We start from the raw sequence: 18082 nt of genomic DNA on the forward strand, positions 1-18082 counted from the left end.
GCATTTGAATTTGATTTTGATTTTTGAAAAGAGTAAAAGAGGGGTTACCCTAAGAGGTGCAAGTGTGATTGTGTTTTGATTCAGATATTTTATCTTTGAAGTTAATGATCTAACGATTCAATTTTATCTTTGGCATACACGCAGTTTTATATGTACTGGAATTTAAATGCAGAAATGTAAAATGCGGAAAGTAAATCTACGCTATTACATCAATTTTGCGGGAAATGTAAACTACGCTATTTACATGAATTTGACAACCTATACATTTATCTAGGAATTTGAATTGCAAGAAAATAAAAGAAATATTTTTCGATTTTTTGATGGTTGATTTTAATTAGAATTAATGTATGATTAATTTAATTAAAATGAGAAAAAGATGAAAATAAAATTTAAACCTAAAAATTAAGCTTAAAATATGTTCAAAATGCTTGTCAATTAATTTTAAGATAAAACTAATTTTTTTGGAATTTTTTGAAATTGATTTTGAATTTATTCAGTTAATTAATACATAATTATGCAAATAATTATACAAATAATTAAAACTTAAAGAGAAAATTATCCTAAATATGTACAAAATTAGCCTATAATATATAAACTATATTTAATATAAAGAACAATTTTTTATGATTTTTTGATTGGTTAAAATAATTAAAAAGCAAATATATAAATATATACTAATTAATTATGCAAAATATTTAAATTATGCAGAAAAATAAAATATTTTTATTTCAGAAAATAAAGTATTATTTTATCAACTTAAAAATATTGTTTGTGTATTTTTTGGATTTTTAGAACTATTTTAAAATAATTTTATAAAGAAAATTAAATAAAAATAGAAAATATATAAACAATAATCAGGTGTGGTAATTAAATGAGGTCCATGATGTGGGGGATATTCTGATGCGTTGGATGTGCTGAGATCATGATCCAATGGCTTAGATTGTGGGGGAACATGATATAATGGTGGGTGACATGCGCTGAATTCAAGGGAATATATTATCCAGACTGGGACCCACAAGTGCATGCGTGGATGGGAAGACCATTTGACTGGCTAATGGTAAGCAGCCACGTGAGCAGAGGGAAGAGTCAGTTTTGACTGACGAACCACGCTTGGACGCGTGGTCGTCTTCAACCTCCGTCTCCTTCATTTTTTAACATGAATAGCGGCGGTTTTAAACCCCCTCTATTTTTACGATAAAAACGCCATTTCTTGGTAGCTTCACAAACCTGCCAGAACAAACGTTATGAAGAATAACAAGTGACCCAGATCCCCTAATTAGGATGCTCTGAGTCCAAATATGGTATTAGTTTCACTGTTTGAGTGTTGTAGCCATGGATTCGATGAAGTTGAAGTTTGAACATGCATGAGCACTTGTTAATGGCATAGAGCAATTCTCACGTGGAAGCTAACATGTTAGAGCCCAGATCCACCCTATAAGGCCTCATGAACTCATTAGAATGATTAGATTACATTGATATTGATTAAATGTAAGAAAACGAAAATTAATTATGCATGAAGGTGAAGAGTACTATGCACGTGTTATAACCCTTATAGGACCATATTATGAGTTCATTCTTACTCTATGCCACTTCAGGAGATGATTGAAAGTGATTGTTTGTATTGATAATGGTTGGAATATAGAAAACGAAAATTACAAAGTTATGATATTTTTGTGAGAATTTTGTGAAGTTTCTTGCTATCTCCTTTGCTATTTTCGTGTCTCCTCTATTGTGGAAGTATGCTGCCTAATTTATAAGCTAAGAGGTGCTTAAAATCTAAGCTAGAAGCATTGATGAGCTTTGTTGAAACTTTGATTTTTAAATATTAAAAATCTTTGAAACTTTGACCAAAGCTTGCTCTCCTTTACTTCTCTTGCTTTGTACTTCCTTTTGCTGCAGAAAATTGAAGATTCTTTGATGACTCATGCTTAGAAACTAAGCTATGCATTATCCTTCCATTTTCCTTTTTTTAATTTAATCTTAAAAGTGATAAAATTAAATCAAAAAAAGAACAAAAATGATGTGGGCTTTGTCTTGGTCGTGGGAGGCCCTTTACATCATGGTAAACATGTTTGGATCATGGAAATTGGGTTTCATTTGGAAGAAAAACATTTTTGATCAATGTTGATTTCATGCATTTTCCCAAAATTTAGCCAACTTCAACAAGGTGTAAATCCCTCAATTTTTATCATATGAAGGAGATCTTGTACTTTTTGGAAACCTCAAAGAGTCCTCTAACCAATGTCTTTGGTCTCATGTCAAAATGATTTTCCATGCTCCTTGTGTGTCCTTTTGAAAAAAGTGACTTTTTGTTGACTTTGAAAATGACCTGTAATGTCTTGATTCATATTTTTCAAATGGTGAATCTAATGACCATGGGACAAATTGAATTTGAAAGATAATTGAATTTCCTTTAAAATAAGCTTTGGTTTGAATTTTTTGGATGAAGGATGAGAGAGTTATGACCAGTCAAAGTTCAGTTAACTTTTTAGGAGGAAACCCTAATTTTGAAACTTAGGGTTTTGTTGATTTTTGATCTTTCCTTGATGAATTATGATCATCCAATGATCAAATGATGAATCCTTTGACAAAATATGGACTTTGACAAAAAAAATTCATTTTTGACTGTCTGTTGACTTTTTTGGTCAAACGGGTCGTCTGTTGACTGTTTGAGCTGCTGACTGTGCGTCTAAGTGAATTGAAGTTTGAAAATTTGTATGATGGTGCTTTGAGATATGTGGAGGTCCATGAAATCCATTTGAGGTCTCAAAAACTTGTTCTCCTGAAAAAAAACAAGAAACCCTAGTTAGGGACTGTTTGTGTAGGAGACAGTTAAGCGTACCTGATTTTTGTGCAGTGCTGAGTCTCTGCTAATCATGTGATATTCAGAAGACTTCTAGGACAAAAATCTTGGAATTTTGAAATGCAAAAGTTTGATTTGATTGATGGTACAAAACACGGAGAATTGCACTGTCAGTGGTTTGACTGTCAACTGACTGTTTAGAGTGAAAATTCAACAGTCAAAGTTAATATTTTTTGTTTTTGTTTTTGTTTTTGTGTTAATGATGAAAATTTATTTACATGAGTGGTTAGTAAAACACAGGCGTAATAAATAAATAATAAATACTGTATGCGAGCAAAATTACCGATAATGACCCTGAAAATCATTTAATGCACAGAAAAATAAATATTTAACTGGCAGAAAACACACAAAATATTATCTGGATAATTAAGCAACAATATGACAAATAGTACGATACTTAATACTGACAGTACAAATATTACATACTATAATGAATAGTACGACGAGTAAACGGTACATTAAGAAATAAGAGATACGGCAAACTTTAAGAATGACGATTAATAACCCATGCTACAAACAATAACATGTAGATGACTGGGAGTGTCAACATCCCAGGTCCACATTTTTCAGGGCTATGCAGACAGAAGAAGGACATGATTACCACCACGACGGTGATGATCATAAGAAAACACGTCTCTATCCGCTTCGCCATTTTTGCCGGGGGAAGAAGAGAGAATGAATATGAAGTAGAAATTTGAGAGATGAGTTAGAATTTGATGTGAGATTTTATGGAAAAAATAAGAGGTATTTATAGAATGAAAAGAAGGATAGAGACGTTGGGGAACGAAGTGATTCCGTACAAAAGGAAAATTTGAGTGGAAGTAAGATTTGAAAGAAAGTGTATGATAGTGTTGGGAAAAAGAGAGATGTATAAAATAAAGTTAGGATTTGATTTTGAAAGAAGAGATTTGAAAAGAAAGGAAAAGATTTTGAAAATAATGGAATATAGTACAAAAATTAGTGGGAAACAAAAGTTAATAATAATTTACTTGTTACCAGTACAGTCTGAATCCCCGGACTATGCGCCTGCAAAAGATTTAACTCTGTACCAATTGCGTCAATACTATTTATCTGTAAATAAATATCAAATAAATAGCGTGTGTGAAGTAATAAACAGTAATTGGCGTTTGTGTAAAAATAAATTCAACAGCGAGCCAAAATACCGTATAAGAAAAATTCTAAAAACCAAGTATTCATAAATCAGGATATGAAAATCCAAGATTATATGAAACTCTTAATTTTTAGATTGAAGTTTTCTTGAAAAAAGATGTGGGCAAATTTTGGGGTATAACAGGAGTGTATGATTTAATTCGATTAGATTTTGAATGTGATTCGAATCACCTGGTCCTTGATTTAAGTCACGCTTTGTGCCTAATTTGAATCAACTAAAGAATGGGTCAAAATACGATTCTCTTTTATACCACTTCACTTGCTAACTTGACTTAAAACTGAAATGTATTTGATTAGAATCTAACTAACTTTTCTCAATCTTTTTGTGCTTAATCTCAAACACATATAAAACCTTTTTGTCTTCACTTTTTAAGAGACAAAATTCATAACCTATTTTGTGAACTTCTATGAAAATCAACCACCTCTTTTGAAACTCTTGTGTGAGAAATTCTTCCAACTTCAACCTTAATTTTAATTTCATTTATTAATCACAAGTAACTGTTAATTGATTTAGGGAGACACTGTCTTGAAACTAATCGTCCTTGAAGATTGGGTAAAAGATTTTCAGGTTCTTGCAAGAGTGACGTTGTTGTCATTGGTGCTGACAAATTCTAGTAAAAAAAAGGTCTTATTTCCAAAATTGCCTTAATAATGACTATGTGAAAGGCTACGGATAAGTCATAGTTCATTTTACATCATTAGACAATTCATCGCTTTAGGAATCGATAGGATCAAGGGATTGATTGCTACACACGAAGCCTTAGAGCATAATTGGTGATATTGGAAGATTGAAAGCATTAATTGAGTAAAGATTGGGCAGAAGAGTTTGACGTTTGGCCATATACGAGTTAAGATATTTTTCAAAATAAAAGGAAAAACAATTAATGTGGACGTACACTCACGCGAGGACGACAAAGTCAAACCACTGTAAATCTCTATGTCATCTCTCTATCCCTTACTCTTGAATTTGAACTTCGTAGAACATGCATGCTTAGGTTTAAATTTGGTAATAAAAATTCATTTGATAAGGTTAGGTTTTATTGGAATTGAACACCTAATAAGAGCTTTAGTGGTGATTAAAATCTAAGAAACATCGTGATTTTAGAATTTGCCTTGTTGATTAATTGCTTAACCACATCTTGTGACTTCTACAATTAATTCAATTGCATACATTATGTTTCTCCATCTAAGACGTTATGATATTTGTAAAGTTATTTGAGTTGTTACGCAATAATTGCTAATAGAGTATGATTTCACATTTTAACTCTACAAAGATCCATGCATAATCTTTGAAAAACCTTAGGTTATTCTCATTTGAAGAATCAGTTGATTTCGTTTTTAAAAGTCTATTCACCCCCTATAGACTATTTTCTATTGACAAGACTCGAGCACCACGGTGTTGCCTTTACTAAATGCTCCTGCTTGAACCTATGGGAATAGTTGTACGCAGAAGACGTTCCTTGAGAGACCTGTCTCTCCTAACTCAGTCGCTAGAACCTGGATTGGTATTCTCGTCTAGTCTTTCCTTGTGAACGACAAATTCAAACGAAGATTAAGTAGTCAACTTATCTAGACAGGGTGACATCAATAGGAACTATGTTTTCAAGCATCCTCATTTGGACCCTAACCTTAGTGCAAGTATTGCACTTACCGTTCAGATATTCTTTAATACCCATAGGAGGATCATCCATACTAAATCCACGCTCGATGTTAACTATGAACTCGTCACATCCCAACGACATTAAATATGAAATTGTTGTATCATTGACGTCGCCATCATGAGTATCACTTCGGTGACAAGAAGTACATGTGACTTTAGATTAAAATATGGATTGTGAACCTTTGACATGATCTTCAAGGGAATTTCCTTCCGCTGATGGTCCAGATCTGGATCTAGACTTAGGATTTTTTCTTTCGTCTCTTTGCGGTGTTTTTGATGGTGTGGATATGGATCTAGATTCTCCGATAATTTACTAGATCTACCGTGAAATATATCTGTGTTCACTTCTGAAAGCTCTTATTCCTAAGATCTCAGGAGGTTGCATGGTTGGAAAGCAAATGTGAACTCGTGGAAATTGTAACGTGTAACACCCTGAATGGCGGTGTGAGATAACTCTTAAGGGTGAAAAAAGTATTCCTTTTTTTTAAGGGAATTTCTTTATACACCTTGTAGAGGTGGAAAAAAAATCCTAAAAACCCCAAAATACCCTTTGGAGATGCATCTCCGAACGCACCTCATATCAAATTTTAAGGCGTTTTGGAGATGCATCTCGGAATGCAACTCATATTGAATTTTATGGCGTTTCAAAAATACATCTCCAAAAACACCTTATTTACATTTGAACGTTAAATTTAAATATTCAAGTATATTTTCGAAGATGTATTTTCGAAATAAGTCAGTATATACCACCTTGCAGGATGAACTATTTCATTCTCATCTTTTCACTCCATAGCCAAAACCCTCCAAAAAGCTTCATCCATTCTCAATCCATTTTTTGTTTTCAAACCAAATTTCAAGTGTTTTATCATGTCGAAGAGAGCATAAAAAGCTGCAATTTCAAGTAAACTTTCGTCGTTTCATCCCTTATTTCCTTGTATTGGAACTGTTTTTTGGATCAAAATATTGCGTCTCTTTGGAAATTCATTTTCTAACCTCGCCTAAATTATTTTGGAAGTGCATTTTCGAAACTGTATGTTTCAGTAGCAAAATTGTTAATATTTTTTTTTGTCCGTTTTAGATATGGTGAGCCCTGACATGTTTCCCAAAGCTGTTTCGGCCAAGGTGAATGATGATGCTAAGCCAAATGAGGTGAATGATGATGCTAAAATGATTATTGTCGAGATAGATGTTGGGTAACAAATTTCAAATGATCAAGTTTTCAATGTTCATCAACATATGCTTGAATGATTCTGAATGGAAGCTAGCAAACTCCGGTTTGGTGTTGTGATTGAAAGGTCAGAAAATGGCACAGTAGAAGATAAGAATTTGTAACGATGATATGAGAGAGAGGTGGAAAATATGTTTCAAAAGTTCGGCAGTTAAAACATGATGACACCAAATCGAGAAAACCCGAGTGTTCGTTTAAATTGCGCGGATCATGTAGGGTGGATGATACGTGGCAGTTTAGTGTCATTTGTGGTAAACATAATCATGCGTTGGACACCAAGCTACATGGTCATCCAATTGTAGGTCGATTTAAGCAGGAGGAGAAAGAAATTATTTCAGAAATGTCGATAATCAAAGTTGCACCGAGAAACATACTTGCAGTTTTGAAATGCAAAAGACCATAGAATGTGTCAAATATCAAGCCGGTATACAATGAACGTTATAAACAGAACATTACGAGCAGAGGTCCGAGGTCAGAAATGCAACGACTTTTGAAACTTTTGGACGATAACCACTATGTTTCAAGGTACACAGTGTGTGATGATAAAGTCAGTGTCCGTGACATTTTTTGGACTCATATAGAAAGTATGAAGTTGTTCAACACATTTCCAGCCGTCCTTATAATTGATTCAACGTATAAGACTAACAAGTATAGACTTTCGCTTCTATAAATTATTGGTGTCACTTCTTTGGAGAAAACATTTTCGATTGGATTTCCATTTCTCGAATGTGAGAAAGAAGACAATGTTACATGGGCGTTGGACATATGCAAGAGTTTGTTGAAGCATCCACAAAATATGCATAGTGTCATTGTAACCGATCGAGATAACGCCTATATGAATGCGGTTGGTAGTGTATTTCCTACATCCTATGCATTACTTTGTCGGTATCATATAACAAAAAAATGTGAGAGCCAAGCTCAAACCTGCGGTCGACACCCAAGATTTCAAGGGTGAAGACAGAAACATGCTCAAATCTTGTGTTGTGGTGGAGAATATAATGGATGCATGGGTAAATATTTTAAATTCGTCTACAAAAGAGTTATATGTTAAGATTGTTGTACATTTCAGGAGCTTGTGTGTCAAGTATTCAAAATTTCTAAAACATGTGGAATCTACTATTCTTGATCAGGTGAAAGAGAAAGTTGTGTGTGCTTGGACGGACCGGGTTAGACATTTGGGAAACACAACAACTAATAGAGTCGAATCTACACATGCAACGTTGAAGAAATGGTTGGGTGATAGCAAGAGAGATTTGTGTAGAAAATGAGACACAGTGAACCAAATGCTTTAAAACCAACATAAAGAAATTAAAACAACTTTTGGTCGGAGCACAATTGGTTCTTAACATATCCCAATCGAGATTGAATTTTATTTTTCATGAAGTGAAGCGTGCGAAGAAAAGTGGGTCAGATATTTCGAAGTGTCGATGTACATTTAGGAAAAATTACGGGCTTCCATGTGCTTGTCTCTTGTCTAAAAAATGAAGCTAAATACCCTCATATGTACGGACAAGGTCTACACTCATTAGAAAAGACTCTGATTTGACGACTACGGTCCGACGAAGGACGGTACATCGAGTATAACCGTCACAATCGAGTTGAAAGTGATCATGTATATATTTTCTAAAGTGGATGACACTATGAGATTACTTGTTAAAGAACAACTCCGAAAAATTGCCTATTTAGAAACCACTAATTTTAAACCTCCTTCGCAACCGATAAAAACCAAAGGTGCCCCAAATGAGGTGAAAAGTATACAAGATGACAGTTCAACAAAGCGGACTCTGTCTTACCATGAAGTTATTAATTCACATTTCCCGGATTCTCCAACCCTAAAATCCCAAAAAAGTGTTTTCAAGGGAGCTCGCATTTCTAAACCACCTCGTACATGAAGAAACCACCAATTCCACCACTGATTATTCACATTGATGAGATGCAGTTTTTTATGCACAAACACATTGAAAGGATCTTAGATGTGAGGGTGATGGTAATTGCAGATTTCGAGCCGTGTCTAGTTTACTTGGTAAAGAAGAAGAGGACCACAATCTTATGCGACAAACACTTATTTCGGAGTTAACGATACATATATTACACACGGCTATATGGGAATAAGTAAGGATTCGATAAAATTCACAATGCCCTTATTCCATGTGTTATCGATTCCGCACCACCTGAAAAGTGGATGTGCTTCCCTGAAATGGGCAATCTTATAGCAAATGCATATGACAAGATGCGTATCGATCTGACAAAATATGGTTTTTTGGAGACATATTTCCCACTTCGGAGTTGCCCACCTCAAGATCAATCCGACCGCATCATTTGTATTGGGCATCTTGGATCGCTCCATTTTATTTAGGTTTATTTGAAATTAGGGTGTCCTATTCTGGCTACGCCAGTGGAGTGGATATCACATTCCACAAAAGAGACGGAAAGTTGGCCGAATCACTTTTTGGAAAGGATGGAAGAATTCACGAAGTTGACAGAGATTGAGATAATCAAATAGGGAGAACTCGAAGAAAGAATCAATTTTAGATTTAAGCGGCGACAATTCGTTTGGTATAAATTAGAATGTAATCGAACCATTTTTGTATGTATTGTTGTATACAATGTAAATTATATACAATTCAATACATGTATAATATATCTATTCAACATTTTACCGCTGCTTACTTTTACCGATTTAATTGTTTTTACGTTTCCATGGTGTTGATTCTGCCTAAATAATTTTTATTTCTGGTTCTACATAATTCGGAAATGCATATCCGAAATGTTTTTTTTTTAAAAACCACCAGGAAATATTTCAGATATGCATCTCCAAAAACATATTTTTTCGTTAAAAAATAAGGGGTGAATTCGGAAGTGTATCTCCGAAACATGCCCTGACACAAGATAAGAAATCTTGGCACCAAATTGTTCCAAATCTTCTATAAATAAGGTCTCTAACCATCAACATCGCACACCATAAATCAAAGATATGTCTCTAACCAAAAGATATCCTCATCTTACTTTTGTTTACTTCAACGGGACAAAACCACCACTTGAATTTAGGTTCTTCGAGGACACGCCGCTCGTTGAGCTGATTATCATACTCAATTCTCTCATACAATATTCAGAAAATTAGAAGGTAGTCAGGCTCGAGTATCATTCACCATCACTTGACATTGAAGAAAAGGTGCAGTTCACCCAGTTTGCATTGAAGACAGATGACGATTTAAAGATTATGTGGAGTACTTTTCGCCGATACTGCACTAAGAGTCCGATTGAAGTCAATGCAAAGATTCAGAGATTTGAAGATATCATTAAAATGTTGCAACGTCCTCATCTACCCGTTTAAAATAATATGTAATGTTAAATTTCTGTTTAAGTATTTATGTAATTTAGACTTATATGAATTTTAAGTTTTCTTACTAGAAATCATTATTTCGGAGATGTATTTCTAAAATCCACCAATGGATGAATTCAGAAATACATATCTGAAAAGCACCCCTAAAAAATAAATTGTAGTGAGTTCGGAAATTCATCTCCAAATTCAGAGGATAAAAAGAAAATTTCACCAGAGGCCCCTAAGAAAGTTAAAGGGTTTAAAAAGAAATAATTTTATTTTTTAAAAGTGAGTTATTGGGCCGGCCCAGTGATAGTTGAGTTTAGGGTTCAAGCTACTACTGGTAGTGTTGACTGTGCAATCGGTAACTGTCATCGGCGATGGCTTCCGCGTTCTGTAAATCAGCGGCGAGAGTAGCCTCCAGCTCCTTCGCCAATCGTTCTAGAACCTTCGCTCAGAAACCGTCGACTCCTCTTCTCTTTTCCTCGCAAGTTCCTCGTGTTTCAAGGTAGAGCAACACATTTATTCTTCAATTTTTTTCAGTTGTGCTTATGGAGTTGAGTTTTGATGGCGTTGATGTGTTTGTTTTGAAGGATTTTGTCGGTTGTTGGAAGTGTTGAATCATTGATGCCTCTTCATAGTGCCATTGCTAATGCTAGACTCACTTCTAATATCGCCTCTGATTCCACTTGCTGGAGCTGGCTTTCTCAAGGTGCTTCTTCTGTTTAATCTCTTTTTGTTGATTGTGACGCCATTGTTATTTTTTTTCAAGAATTATTACTCTGTTTGATTATAAAAAAAAAGTGTATGAAATGAAGCTAGGCCTTGGATTAGTATTAGCTTTAAACATGATTTTAGTCCACCTGCAATTAAGTGTTTTGGGTTTTAGCCACGGTTTGATTTTTAGTTTTTATTGTTGTGGAAAGCTAGGAACAATCGGTTTTTTAACAATAGGTTGGAGTTGGTGGTGGTTGTTATGAACAAAGTAAAGGTGATGTCTTGGTAATGTTTTTTAGGAAATCTTGCGAAAAGTTCTTGTATTTTTTGTAACTGAGACTTAGATCTGATTAGGTGTTTGGAAGCTTAGCATGGTTGTTTTTGGATGGCTGTTGTATGTGCTTTGGGGGAGGTTGATATACAGGGAGGGTTCTGTTTGTGTTGCAAATGGATTTGGTTTCCATTGGTGCTTTATTAGCTTTGCGACTCCTTGATTCGGTCCACCATGACTTTGTGGTGTATTTTATTTTTTTGGTTTATGTTCTAGTAAGTATAGATGAGGATGTTGTGTTAGATGTGTGGTAAGACTAGAAAGGATAAGATTAGAAATGAAAATATTAGAGAGCGTTGAGGCAACACCTATAGTAGAAAAGATGGTGGATAGTAGACTTACGTGGTTTGAGCATGTAGAGAGAAGACCTGCAGATTCTATGGTAAGGAGAGTAGATCACATGAAGAGAGGTCAAACAATTAGAGGAAGAGGAAGAGCTAGAAAGACTATAAGAGAATTTGTTAAGAAAGATCTCAAGTTTAACAATTTGGATTAAAGCATGGTTATTGATAGAACATTATGGCGAAAGTTGATCCATATAGCCGACTATACTTAGTGGGACAAGGTTTGGTTGTTGGTTGGTTTATGATCTAGTTTTTTAAGGTTAATTGGCTTGTTGTCGGCAGGGGGATTTTATTAGGTTGGGGAAGGGCTGTTTTGTTTTGCTTCCAGGGTACCGTCTCTTTTTGTTTTGGAAAATTGGTTTCTATTCTGCAATCATTTCTAGATGCGCAAAGGAGATTTTCTATTTGTCTTAGTAATAGGTGCTTATTCTTTTTACTTTTATTAAGGAGTTTAGTTGCAGGTTTTACTTTTTGTCTTAAGATTGCCTTTCTTAAGTTTTAATTTCATGCCTCCATTTCTATAGCTTTGATTTTATTGAAAGGGTAAAGGATTGGCTGGCTTTGTAATCTCAGTACTCTTGGTTGTCTGTTGTGCTTACTTTGAATCCTTTTTTAATACATTTTGATGATTCAAGGAAAAAAAGAGTTCCAACACCATCAAAATTTTTCCCTGCATCTCCATCAATGTTCTACATCTTACTACTCTCTTCTTTGTATTCTTCGTTTTTCCTACTCAAAAGCCTCAAATTTGTATGTATAGATACTCCAATTCTTCGCTTTTCCTAAACCTTCTTGTGTCATTTTAGGATTCAACTTGTTTCATTTTAAAGAGTGAATGAATGAATAGATATTTCAATTCCTGTCACATTATGATGAAGAGCTTTATTGCGCCTTGTATCATGACGTAGCCGAATTTTTTCGCTTTTAAAGAAAATTATTTTGGATACTCCTTCAATACGCATTGATGAGTATCAGTACCTATCTGGTGCGATTCAGCAAAGCTTCATTACCGTGCGTTAGATGCTATCAAATTTAAGGTTACCATATTTGCTACGAAGACTAAAATAATTCGATTATTTGAACTATAATTTGATTCTTGAAAGTGATAGTTTATGTTGCTTTGGTCCTTCAAAGTGTATGTCTGTTGTACAAATTAGTTTCCAAAAGAAACAATTTGATAGACACTTATGTAGATTGCAATTTACCCAGAGCCAACTCTATTGTCTCGATGGTATTGACACTAGGTTATTTTACTTACCGGTGTAAAAACAAAAAATACTTAAGTACCAAATTTCTCCATTATAGTTATATCAGTTTCAGGTGGGCAACTGATATGGTAATTAGTAATTACCTTTTTCTTCTTTATGCTCATCCTGATATATCTTCTTTTACTTTGTTGTATAGGACTTGAAAAAACATTGTGACAGACCTGCTGGATCCATTCAAGATGAAAAACTATTTTTTCTTTGGTCGGTCTCACTGTATGATGGGAAAATAACTTCACTATTGAAATTTTGGTCACAGTAGTAGTCTGTATTCTGTGCCAACTGCTGACTTGTATTATTCAATTTCCTTATTTGCTTGAAAGTTGATCCATGTAGCCGACCCTATTTAGTGGGATAAGGCTTGGTTGTTGTTGTTGCTTGAAAATATACGATCAACATGCTGATAATCACACTCAAATTTTAGCCATGAAGTCTATCTAAGTTCCAATAAGTTAATTCTATTGTATGACAGATTCGCTTAATCCTAAGAAAGGTTAATTTAAGTTCAATAAGTTGTTCCATGTTGGTGTTTATAATTGTTGGAAATGTTAAAGTTTTGAGTTCTTACACTTAATTCCCCCAGATTTTGCTTCCTCTCTTGCTGATTGTAATCCATATTTTTTCGTTGGTGTGTCCTAGACTTTGCAGTTCCCCGGTGACAAAGACTAAAGAATTCAATCATTTCAATCCTTGTTAGGTTGCATTAAAGAGTTAACATTGGTTAACATCTTAAAATTGGCTTATTTATTTCTCTTATGGCTGCCAAATCATCTGTATTCCCATAATGTAGTGTCACAAACTCGTTTATAAACTTGTTATTGTTAGTAATGTAAACCTCCATAAAATTTCAGAATATTTTAAACGCAATGCATTATTCTCAAATTTGATGAAACACCTTTCACCTCCAAGTCTTTTGAATTTTAGATATTTATATGCTTCGAAATAGTGCCTAGTAGAGCTGGACACCCGGTTGATTTGGGCTGGGTTCGGTCCCAATATGTCAAACAGTTGAAAGCCATGGGTGGATTTGTTAGACTCAATTTTGATTGAACTTTTGATCGGTTTGACCGGGTTCGGTTAATTAATATTTAAATATAACAAGTTAAATAAAAACTTCGGGCCTTCAAATATAGCAAGAGCCTAATTTAACACTTATACATCAAACAAATAAATACGGATCTTCAAATATTACAAATGGCCTACAAAAAATCATGGTGATTTATCTAATAGTCTTTCTAATCAAATTTTAAAATAGTTCAACTTTCAATAAATTGTAAATAGGTCATAGCATTATAACAGGTTCTTATTTTCACTATTTTTCCATTGCAATCTTTGTTTACAAGTTTTAGTTTTGAAACTAAACCAAATATAAATTTATACTAAAACTTAATCATGATTGGTTACAATTTTTTACCGTCAAAATTGGGAAGAAAATTCCCAAACTCCATGTTTATGATTTTTCGCAAATAAGTAGTATTGATTATTGTGTTTTTAAGGAAAGAAGTTCACTACAATAACAATTTTTCCCCATCTTTTAATGCATAATTTAATTTTAAAATGTTGAGGTATATGAAAGCAAAACCAAACGGTTGCAATCAAACTCGTCATTCTAATAAGAAGAAGGAGTCAAAGAAGAAGTTGATTGATGGGAATAGAGACATGGATCCTCACCTATGGCATGTTGTTGCTGAAGGAATAGTTCAAATTCCAGAACTTAACTCTAAGATCTTCTACTTCTCTCAAGATCATGCTGAGCATGCATATGAACCTGTCGATTTTTCTGCCGACTTCAAAATTGCATCCAAAATTCTATGTAGAGTTGCGGCTATCCAATATAGGGATGATCCTGCCACAGATGAAGTGTATACAAAACTCAGTCTTGTTCCTCACCATATTAGCGAAGTTAGTTTTGATGATGTTGTTGACATCGATAATATGTGTGAAACTAACAATAAATATCAATCTTACACGAAAACCTTGACACAAATCTGATGCAAACAATGTAGGTTGGAGAGATGAATTTGCGAAGTATCTTGGCATTTGTCATGTTGGAGTGACTGAGTGCGTTGTGGAGTACACAAAAGAATGAATTACACATACATCAAATGTATAAGAAAGTTGAATTATATATATATATATATATATATATATATATATATATATATATATATATATATATATATATATATATATATATATATATATGAGGAGGGATAATAAGTAATAGTTTTCTCTCTCCATATTTAATTACTTATTATTTTTAACCATTAGATTCTAAAAAGTTAATGGTCAAGATTTGTAGTAAGTTGTAATAACTTACTCCTGGAGTAAATATATCCCCCATCTCTCTCTCTCTCTCTCTCTCTCTCTCTCTCTCTCTCTCTCTCTCTCTCTCTCTCTCTCTCTCTCTCTCTCTCTCTCTCTCTCTATATATATATATATATATATATATATATATATATAATGAAAGTTCTCAAAGAAATCACCACCAATGACACAATCATGACTAGGATGAAGGTTCATATATTGAATCAAAAGCATAATCAAGCGCGACTGGGAGATTCGAATCAGGCACATTTATTGTGAATCAAATAGATGTGCACAGTGGCGGAGCCAGAAATTTTAGGGAGTCTGGGCAAAAAGTTTACGCATTGTTTTTACTAATTTTACATCATGTCTCTACTAATTTTGCTCTTGATTTTATCTAAAAAAATCTCTTGATTTTGTCCAAAAATTTTAAAACATATTTTTAATTTTGTCTAAAAATTATTAATTTTGTCCCTGGTATTGTCTAAAAATCAACTATTAAGTAGGGAGTATACAACGAAAGGAGGGATTGAGCGCGGACGCGTGTCCGGGTTCGCTGGACTGTAGCTCCGCCCATGATTTCGAGTACCTTGCCTTTTCTAACTTGTACTCTAAAAAAAGATGATAAGGAAATAAAGATTATTTCAATTGTCTTTAGTTTTTGTTAGATCTATTTATAGTGAACAATAATAAATGTTCAATTGTAAACGTGTGTGCCCTTGAGGAAACTAAAAAACTCTAAAAATTCAAATAGCTTTTTTTTTCACTTTAGTTTTTATATTGATTTATTATAATATCTATAATTGAGTTGAAATTTCAAATTATTATGCATTTATTTTATTTATAACTATAAATTTACTTATACATTAATTTTAATATTATTTTTATTAAAAATAATTTATTCAATAAAAAAGAAAATAAAAAATGAGGGACATAAAATATAATCCCTCAAAAGCTAACAAAATAGTAGTTGGACATTTTCAACTTATTTCTTAAAAAAAAAAACCCAAAAATTTTAATGTTATTTATTATGTGGAAAACTTAGATAATTTCTCATATTGACAAATTAATTTTGCTTGAACTCTCTAATTTGACCACATAGTAAAACTCATCATTTTCATACATTTCAATTTGTATTACTCTTACCTTTTAATTAAATTTAAACGCCCATGATTTCTTGTTTGATTTTATAATATATGGAACATTATAATGTCGCTATAAAATTATAATAGAAAATAAGTTTAAAAAAATTATAAAATTAGGGAAGGTCTCAATTATAAATTTTTGAAAGCATAAATGGCAAGAAGACTAAAAAATGAAAATAGTATCATTCAAGAAAAAAGACTAAGAAGATAATTAGCTGATTGGAGTTTTATCAACAATATAAAACTCTTATTATTAAAATATTTAATAATAATGATTAAATATGTATATCTTGAAGCACCAACCGTCAAAGACAAATAGGAAAAAGATGAAACACCAACTGTTAAAGACAAAATAGGGGAAAGATGAAACACAAACCGTTAAAGACAAAGAGGGGAAAGATGAAACACCAGTCGGTCTATAACACTGTAGCGTAATTAATTTTTTAATTTTTTTTGTTATAATTCATATATAATTAATTGGGTTGGCCTGTCTGGACCATTGGGTACTCATCTATTTTAGTGTTCACACCCTTATTATTATTAATTTTGCCCCTAATTTCGTCTAGAATTCGTAAATTAAATTGGGAGAAATACAAAAAAAATAGAGGTTGAGCCCGGGAGCGTGCCCGGGTTCGCCGGGCTATAGAACTGCCACTGGATGTGCAAATGCTTTGAAAAGTATGAATGTGAGCATTATTAGAGATTTAAAAGAATATGATTCCTCTCACCGCAAAATTGGTCTCTCATTTTTTGCTTAATTTAGTTGACGTTAGGCAACTTCGTGTTATAAGAAGGAAAAAACTCTTCTTTATAACATCTTTATTGATAGAATTCAATTTTTTTTTATGAATTTAAGTGGATCAATGTGTACAAAGTACAGACTCAATTTTATAATATTTATTATATATTTTAAGTGGAAAAAAATTATTTTTAAATGAAAGTCATATTTAAAATTATTATTTTGATCTTTTAATTTTTATATATCATGTCATCCACTATAACACTTTTATAAATTTTAAGTGGGGAGAACTCAAAATTTCACGTGACACACATAAAATTTTGAGAACTCAAAGAATTCAATGCAACTTCTCATAAAAATATTCTACTATGGGGATTTTATATCAAGCCACGCATCATCAACGGTGATACAAAAAATATCAAAATATAATAATTACCATAATATATGTAACAAAAATACTATTTTGTCTCTCCAAAACAAGCTAAATAGTTTAAACAAACCAAAATCAATAAAGTCAATAATAAAATCAAACCACTTCGCGTAGACGAAATGCAGGACCTCGAAGAGTGGTTTGATATTTTCTGTTAGAGAGTTGGACACATGGCTTAATCTAAAACTTCTGATTTATCTAACTGCCTAGATTCATCCAAAGGAAGATGACTTTCTCGCTCTATTTATTGTGACGTGTCCCTTACTATTCTTCATATGTGTAGTAACATTCTGTATTTTAATGTAAACACTACTAAACCCTGTTTCTTTGCCAACATATAATTTTTTTACCAGAATAGCTCTAGGTCTCTTGAAACAAAACATGAGACATTCTAGGAACCTTATCGTGTGTCTGTCAACGGTTTTTGCATCTATAATTTATGTTCTTACTTTTTTGTTTCATGTTTATTCAGCACACAAAATACTCCCACACTTACTGAAACTCTATTTCTTTAACGCTGCACACATTTTTTAATAGGTTCTTATTTTCACTATTTTCCCA

At 33.1% G+C, this 18082-nt stretch overlaps 1 protein-coding gene across 2 annotated transcripts; it reads left to right on the top strand.

Moving 5' to 3' along the window:
- Window positions 1–10545: 10545 nt before the first annotated feature.
- LOC131623488 (protein NONRESPONDING TO OXYLIPINS 2, mitochondrial-like) lies at window positions 10546–14209 on the top strand. 2 transcript variants are annotated; one of them, XM_058894496.1, is made up of 3 exons: window positions 10546–10751; window positions 10837–10955; window positions 13540–14209. In XM_058894496.1, exons 1-3 carry the CDS (start codon window positions 10624–10626, stop codon window positions 13557–13559), a joined length of 267 nt encoding a protein of 88 aa, XP_058750479.1. In that variant the 5' UTR covers window positions 10546–10623; the 3' UTR covers window positions 13560–14209. The 2 variants fall into 2 exon arrangements, with proteins under 2 accessions (XP_058750479.1, XP_058750478.1); XM_058894495.1 differs by lacking the exon at window positions 13540–14209 and adding an exon at window positions 13040–13222 and having other exon boundaries at window positions 10550–10751.
- Window positions 14210–18082: the final 3873 nt, after the last annotated feature.

This window comes from Vicia villosa, unplaced genomic scaffold (genome assembly GCF_029867415.1).
Source record: "Vicia villosa cultivar HV-30 ecotype Madison, WI unplaced genomic scaffold, Vvil1.0 ctg.000073F_1_1, whole genome shotgun sequence".
Lineage (NCBI taxonomy): Eukaryota > Viridiplantae > Streptophyta > Magnoliopsida > Fabales > Fabaceae > Vicia > Vicia villosa.